Genomic DNA, 8868 nt, shown 5'->3' on the forward strand with positions numbered 1-8868 from the left:
CGTGTTTTTTTACGATTTATTATTTTTTAGAAGCACATGTTTATTTGATACATGCCTTTAAGCCTTTAAAAATGGTCTCACTAACATTACAACAGTTGCAGTTCAAAATATTTGAACATGAAGGCATTTGTTCAATATTTTGAAGATCTGCTCTATATATTTATTTACACATTGAAGACAAAATACATAAATTTGTTGGACGATACTTATTGTACTAGGTACGTACATTACATGTTTTCTCTAATATTAATTTTAGACAGACAAGAAAAGCGACGAATCACACAAAAATTATTCTGACATATCTCTGACATGCATGCTATTGAAAATAAGGCCAATCAAAAAACGTTCGATGAATTGTAGTGGAAGTTTTTTTTAGCAATAATAAATTGGCAGATAATGTTTAGTAATGTAGGCAATTATTACTATTTTTAATTACATGGACGTTTTTGTCACACTGATTTTTTTATAAATAATTATTTGAGTCAATAGAATGTCAAATAAATTTAGTTCCACCTAACCAAAAATATGCCACACTAAGAAAGTAGATAATTCTTGTCGAGTACAAATAAATACTGTGACACATGTAACAGATGCAACAGTATACTAACGTGACATGAACGTAAAAAGCATTCTGAGACCCTAGTAATTATTGTTTATTGTGTAATCGATGAGAATGATCTAAAAGCAAAATACATACATTTATAAAATCAACCCCTTGACCGATTCTTTTGGCTCAAGGAGTTATTTATTTAAACTTTTTCTCTTTGCAGTATGATAGAAGAGATTAAATAAAAAAAGTAACAACAAATGCCACAAGTAATTAATTCTAGTCACCACCTTAATTAGTTTTACACTCCCACAAAAAAAAGGAAAGTTTCCTATTCCAAAAATTAGATCTATATATTCTCATGTATTTTGACGCACTGAATCCGAATCCATTGCAGAATCACACTCCATTTTCTTTTAAATCTAGAAGAATTGGCTTTAAATACAGAAAATACCGAAAAACTCGCTTTGGAGAAATCAGAATTAGGTATAATTATAGAAACTCAAAATGTATTTTGATACGTTGAATCCGAATCCGAATGCAGAATTTATTTCCTTGATATCATGGTGAAACCTTTCATCCTGTTCTTCGCTGTAGTCTTCGTGGTTCTTCGGAAAGTAGTCAAGATGATTGTCTATTAAATGTAATTTCAAGTTCATCAGTCAACTGTTTCAAGTTTTCCAACAATTCTTCAAGTTAGTTCTGGTATTCCTCACTCTTCCGATTCCCCAAGAAATTCTTCTTGAAACTTAGCTAGGCTGCTTTCAGTATCATTCATTTCTGTGACAAATTATTCGTCTCTGTACGGATTTGAGGACCACCCAAAATACCTTCACTTATTTCCAGAAATTTCTCTCCGAAATTTCCTTGTTTACAGCTTTAAAGAACTATTTCATGAGACCAAGCTTAATATGGAGAGGTGGAAGCAGAATATTTGAAGAATCTGAAGAATGGAAATCTGTTCTTTTTGACCATACTTTCTATTCATAGTGATTCTTTATGTCTCTAATATGCCATAGATATAAGAAGCAGGCATGAAAGATGAAGTTGGCCTTGCTCTAGTTTTGAAAAATAAAATTTTCTGCATTTATGGGCGATTTTTCGCTATTTTAAAAAAGTGGAGGATCAACGCGTTAAAATACATAAGGCTACATGGGTCTAATCTTTGGAACAGACTTTTATTGGTTGTGGGACTGTGTTATGATTCATCGTCAGAGACCATATTTGTCAAGACTCTTCCAATAAAAGATATAAAAATAGTTACACAGAAAATTATACATAACAGCTAAATGATTTACATCTACGAACATACATTTACGTTTCACTTTTTGAACTTTTAGTATTATAAGACGTAGTACAAACAGTTATTAGTATAATCTATTTTATCACACGAATTTACTATTAAATGTAATCACATTAACCGTAAATAGATATCTAAAAATTACAAATAATTTCTATTTAACTTCATAACTTTTGTTATGTCAATGCAAGTGTTCCCACAGATTTCAGTTTGTACAACATATCAAAAAAGTATCTACAATTTCTTTTCTCAAAAATTAATCACAACAGTATAATGTCATTTATAAATATAATCTCATATTTTTAAATCTCTAGGCAAAGATGCACAGTGTTCAATTTTAATTATGCTTCTGATTGCCATTCGTATAATTTGCTAACTACGGTCACTAGTTTTATTTGGCACATTATAAACTTTGATAAATACTAGGAATTGCTTTAATCTAAAGCAGAAAACTGTAATGGCTTCCAAGTTACCATTTTCGTAAGATACAATCGCGACCAGCGCAATGTAGACAAATTATCTAATTACTTAAATGTTTAAGTACTTAAACGTACAACCAGTGTTTTGCTTTAAACCTGCTGGTGAGCTTGCTCCTCCTTATTTCCTCGTGCTCTTCCACAGGCGAAATGCTCAGTGCCAGCTTCTATAAAATGTAAACAGAAGGAAATCAAAAGTGCCACAAAATGTTTCTTGTACCTAAGTCACTAATTAATTAGTTAATTATTGTAATTAATACATTAATGTAATTAATTCATTCATTTTGGATTTACCTCTTTACAAGTGCCTTTTATTTTGACAATTTGTATGATGGCCACCAACGGAATCATCAAAATGGAAGACAGGGCAAGAGACCAACCCACCCATTCAGCCCAGCCTGGATAAAAGTAGTCATTGTACTTCAAGGGTTCGTGGTAGAAAAGCCCAAACATTACAACACACTGAAAGTAGGAAATAACATGATGTTTAAATATTTTTATGTGATATTTTGAGAAATACACTTTGTCATTAGTGACATTTCGTGTTAGTTATAAAAGTTTCAACAATCAGTACTTACAATAATAAAACTAGGACTGATAAACTTCCAACAGATCCTCCAGTATAATCCTGGTCTTAAGCCTATCATAGCCTCTACATCTTGTGAAAACCTGTCTAAACCTGAAATATTAAATTTTATGTAAATATTTGAAAAAAAGTTGCAAGGAATTAAATACTGTTTCGACGTGTATTTTAGGAACAGTATACAAAGTGTTCTAAAGTATAAAGCACAGGAGATAGAAAATATATTTTTTGGCAAAAAGTTTTCTACAGACTTGAGTGCTCAATAAAAAAAATATAGAATGATATATATATATATATATATATATATATGGTCATAAATAATTATTTTTATTAACTTCTAAACGTTTCTTTTTGGCAAAATAAAGATTATATTAAAAACCTGTGTAGACGTGCTGTTATTCTAATCATTAATAATCTATCTAAAAAAACAATTTGAGTATGAAACATAATTTTTCGTAACGTAATGTCATACACCAAGTTCCAACAATTTCGAATTTCACACAATTCGAATCTGAACTTCAAAGCCGTTTGCATGTAATTTGCGTAAGAAACAACCCATTAAAAGTAGTTGCCGATGCTTGAGAGCATCTAGTTGACCATCCCTATGACGCCGAAAATGCAGAGCGAAAATCGAAATTTTCGATAAGGTTTCGAAAATTTTCGATAAAACTGTCCTCGAAGTTCCTAATCGTTCCCAACGACTAAAGCCATAATAAACGGCACCTACAGCAAGCAATACACTGATAAAAACCAACTCGGTTACGAATTTTGGAAAAAAGTTTCACAAATACATCGAAATTCGAACTGAGGACGAGTATCATAAAGATACACCACCACATCGAACGACAAGCCCAAACACCGGTGTAAAACGAGTACAACTTAAGAGAGAGAACAAAAATAAAATCTTAAGGCGGAGGTCCCTGCAGTACCCTAGCGGAACTAGCGTGAAGTGTGATCGAACGTCTACTTTGGTATCTTGTAATTAATTAGTTCGAAGTTCCCGGCCAATGTAAATATACGACATAAAATCAAGCGTATTTGTTGCCTTTCGAATCAACAACCGTCTCTAGACTTTTCGAGACTTCCACGAAGATCCTTAGGGATAAACTAACTAAATAGGAAGAATACATAACCAGTACTCATTACGACTTTAAGCTTTCAAGCTTTTTGCATGATACAGACCCCTTTGAAAATTTTAGACTTATTCATTGTTAATATATTTTCAACAAACAAACTTTAAAAACATTGTTGAAAAGTTTGCGAGCTCTTAAATCCAGAGTCACACCAGCTTAGGAATTTTTGTGACTGCAACGAACATCCCAAGGGATAAAAACTAGGTTCTTTGAAGAGATCTACAAAGTACTCAGGCAAGGCAGAGCCTAAAAGACAGTGCTACAAGGGTAACCATAGTCGAAGTGTCTAAAAAGCAATTAGTGCTAAAAAAAAGGCTCAGTTGAAAGTCTCACTGAAAATAGAGGTCCATCTCAGTATGACATACTCGTATGCTCTAAAATATTTCCCAGCACAGCACGCTTTATTTTTCATTATCTTCTAAGCTTCAATGAATGTATGCCATTAAATGATTCCACCAACTTTATTACTAACTTCTATATTACTTTTTGACTTAGCGAATCTGTATCCACAATAATTAGCGAATCTGTATCCACAATAATTCTACAAGCACACAAAGAAGTGATCTTCTCCACTAACGAAAGTCATGTCATACCTTTGGAACACTCTTTGGAACTCCAAAAACGGAACCTTGCATGAAAAATGCAAAAAACCTAAAAGTAAGCTAAAATTCTGCATTCTGGGGAAATTATATCACAAACTTAAACCTCCAGACTAGCTCAGAGATAGTGAGATTCACGCACTCTACATAACAGACAAAAGGAGAAAATTAACCTAAATTCCTAACCCACAAACACTGCTCACTACTCACAGTACTTATCCATTCACCCAATATCACACCTAGACTTTCGAAAATAAAGTCATTACTGTAATCCTGCAGATTCCGATGAATACCAGAAACGTCAATTCCCAGAATCTCCAGAGTCGGCTTTTTTACCTTTGATGGGTTTCTTCTGAATGAGCATACAGCATTTCCCATTCTGAAGTCCAAATACATACGGTGGTATTCGTGCAATATACCATTTTTTTGTGTACCCGTATCATTTTACAGAAAATAATACACATAAATTTATTTAGATAAAGAAATCCTCAATTATCTTCCTGGATCTTTCGCTGTGAATGATCGATAATCGATAATAATCTAAGGACTACTGAGTTTCACCATCTGCTTGTTCTATTTTTGGAAGTAAACTTTCACCACCCTATTATTGTTTTTTATACATTTCCTATGTCCTGTTTAAATTGGTAACTTATTTTATACACACCGTACATTAAACATTAACCTCTTAAAGTCTCACGACTATTTGGTATAATTTGTTAAACTTCTAACAGTTTGTCCTACCGCTAGACACTTGCGTTAGTTCCGAGCACTTTTAGATTGCGAAATACTTCAAAGGGTCTTGTGGGATCCTTAAGTGTTTATTTTGCCTTCAATCTCTTTCGAGTTGAATAGGAGCGTGCAAATTCGTCAACTCGTGTGTTTTACCTTTTCGAATTACGTCTGCTTATATAGCAATCTTATGCAGGGATTGGATTTGTACGAATAATAACTTAAACTAGTGTTTCTATCAACCACTGAAATTAGTAATTATATTAAATGATTCAATAGATGAACCGTTTGGTATTTTAATTAGTAAAATACATTTACAATCAATGGAAGACAACATGTGTTCTATTAAAATGATTACCATAAAACCAGGACACAGCCACAGCCTCAAAAAGTGCAGAGCAAAGGAGTGAAATTCCAGCGGAGTAAGTATCAAAAAGGTGGAACATGTAGATACCGCCCTAAAAATGTTAATGTCATTTTAAAATTTTCAAAAAACAGACATACTTACAGGTGTGACATTTATCAGAGCTACAGAAAAAGACATAATTATAATCCCTAAAGTGAAAATCTCCCTGGCGTATCTCTTGCCCTTGAAAAAATTTGAAAATTCATCCATCAGTCCTGTTATCACGCATTCCAATCCACCCATCTAGAAAATACATGAAAAAAAATTAGTTAGTGCTGTGCTTTAGTAATTTATATTGAGTTGGATTTTTCATGTAGGCCTTAAAATAGGCGAACATCTGATACATGTACTCACCGCTGAATCCAATCCTAACATAATCAACATAAAAAAGAACAGAACCGACCATAAATGGGATCCTGGCAAAGTGGCTACTGCTTCAGGATATACTTGAAATACAAGCCCAGGTCCTAAAATTTTCGGATAACATTTGAAATACTAGAACTGCAAAAGTGCTGTAGATTTCTTACCCTCTGTAGCTACCGCACTAATATGGACCCCTTGTTTATGGGACATGTATCCCAAATAAGTGAATATTACAAAGCCAGAGAAAAAACTTGTGAAACAGTTGACGATGGTTGTTATGATGCAATCTCTGAAAATGTGGTTAGTTTAAAATGTGAATATAGTAAATTATATTACAAGTGAAATAACCGGTAATAAGTTAGTGATGAGCGTTTGTGTGAGTTTGCCTTATAAGGGCATTTCACACTCACGTGTGGTATACGACGGCGACGTCTTGTTCAATAATCACAGTTTTTTTTAACGAAAAACAAACTTCAAGAGATATTTTAAAAAGTCAAGCAAGCAATTGGTTGTCAATATCGATCGTCGTAGATAGTTGTTGATAGACAATTTGATGCACGTATAGAAAGTAATGGAATTTTTACCTGAAAATTTTCGGCTAGAAACAAAGCTGCATTTTTGGTATTACTTCCGCCAAAATTTAAAAACATTTACGACAAGGAAAATTCGTTATTGAATACTCAAATCTACGCTGAACATCTACGAAAATGAAGATATTAAACAATATCACAAATGGACTGCTTTTATCAAAACAGAAGCACTTTGGATACATAGCCAGCAAATCGTTGAAGTTTTGCAAGAGATGAAATCAAAAACAAATTTCTTGTAGAAGCACCATATGATAAAGGTACGTTTTTTTTTACTTATTCTTAGTTGTTTTGATAAATTATTTCTTTATATTTGTGGTTGCTGTTTTTGCTGTTGCTGATTTGTGCAGAATTGATGAACCAGTGAAGATGTAAATAGAGGATATAGAAGAAAAAAATGATATACTACTAATTCATTCCCCTTTCAGAAAAACTCACCAGGAACGGTCTTTCATGATTTTGAGTGATTGTTTTGGCATTAGCCCTATAGAGCTATATCGAAAATACTAATTTTTGTAGGGAAAATGTAGGCGTTAACACTGGGAAAAATACTTACAAATGCTGGCAGATTCCCGAAATTATAAAGTCCTGAAACATATATCGATCATTATTTTCGCAGATTAGCAGGCTATGACTCAGACATTATTACTTTGAAGCGTTCTGGAGATTAAAAAGCAACATAGTAGCTGAAAGATACGTCGAAGATCCTCTTCAACAGAAGATCAAGAAAATATATGACTTTTCTAAATAAATTTATTTCACGGTTTGGAGTTAACAGTTACGCCACACTTTGGTTTAAAATAAGTATTTTTACTGTAAAGAGTATGTTGAAAAACGATGCCATAATTTCAGGAGCTGATAGAGCATCACAAAGTAAGGCGACTTTTTCCTATGAACGGTGAATATACAGGGTGGGCCAAAAGTATCGGAATGGCAGGATATCTGGGAATATTCAAGGGGTAGGGTAAAAATAAAGCACTAGAGGATTAGAATTTTTCTCTGGCTATCTGATGGTGACCTTGAATTTGACCTGGACCATGACCTCCAGGGTCATATCAAGGTCATCTAAATTTTTTTAATTGGAACCCCACAATTATGACCTCGGAAATTGAGAGTTGAAAATTTTACATTGGGATATAACCTTGAAATGACCATGATGGTCAAGATCAGGGTTAAATATCAAAAAGTCCCAATTTTCTTCACAATAGTTCTAGCATTCTTGATGGGCACTAAACCGGTGACCTAGGATTTGACCTCAACCCTGACCTCAAACTCCTTATTATCCTCCGGTTATTTCAAGGTCAAGTACGGCCACGGTCGGTTATTAGAGGTCACTAAAGGCAACAGTTGACCACTGTTAGTTACTAGTGGTCACCGAGGGTAATAGACGGTCTTGGGTGGTCAATAGTAGTCATCGAGGGTAACGGAAAAACCAACTTGACCTTGAAATGACCGGGATCTAAGGTCAAGACGTAGGTCAAATCCAGGGTCACCGGTTTAGTGCCCATCAAGAGTCCTGGAATTACTGTAGAGAACATATTTCCTGGCAGGTTATTCTGCCATTCCGGTACTATCCGGGACTTTTTGGTATTTGACCTTGATATTGACCTTCATGGTCATTTCAAGGTCATATCCTAACGTAAAATTTTCTACTTTCTCCATTTCCCGGGGTTAAAATTATGGGGTCCCATTTGAAATAATAATTATTATTAAAATCGTGAACTTACTATGACCTTGAAGGTCATGGTTCAGATCAAGTTCAAGGTCATCATCGGATAGCCAGGAAAATATCCTAAACCCCTAGTGTTTTACTCTTACCCTACCCTTTGAATATTCTCAGATATCCTACCATTCCGGTACTTTTAGCCCACCGTTTATATTATTTCTAATCATATTTCAACCACATCTTTTAATAAAAGAAAAACAACATATTGCAATGAAATTTGGACACAAGCAACAACGTTGTTGGGAATGTTAAATACTTACGTCAGTATTGTAAGTAATTTATTATCTCGTAGATGTCACCTACTACAACCTTCCTCGTTGACCTTTTAGAGCACAACATCTTTGAGGCTAAGTTTTACGCAAAAAAATCGTTGAAATTGCAGAAAATGTACTATTTTTGAGAAAAATATATATGATAGC

The 8868-nt window shown here is 33.8% G+C and overlaps 1 protein-coding gene across 1 annotated transcript; it reads right to left on the bottom strand.

The window, feature by feature from the left end:
* Positions 1–2391: 2391 nt before the first annotated feature.
* On the bottom strand, positions 2392–6433 carry LOC108914776 (sodium-dependent noradrenaline transporter-like; the record flags this gene model as incomplete). Its single annotated transcript, XM_018720655.1, has 7 exons — positions 2392–2490; positions 2618–2785; positions 2902–3002; positions 5726–5825; positions 5876–6016; positions 6128–6240; positions 6301–6433. Coding segments are annotated over 7 exons (855 nt in total), but the record flags the coding sequence as incomplete, so codon positions are not given.
* Between the last annotated feature and the right edge of the window lie 2435 nt (positions 6434–8868).

The sequence above is a fragment of the Anoplophora glabripennis genome, unplaced genomic scaffold (assembly GCF_000390285.2).
Source record: "Anoplophora glabripennis isolate ALB-LARVAE unplaced genomic scaffold, Agla_2.0 scaffold761, whole genome shotgun sequence".
Lineage (NCBI taxonomy): Eukaryota > Metazoa > Arthropoda > Insecta > Coleoptera > Cerambycidae > Anoplophora > Anoplophora glabripennis.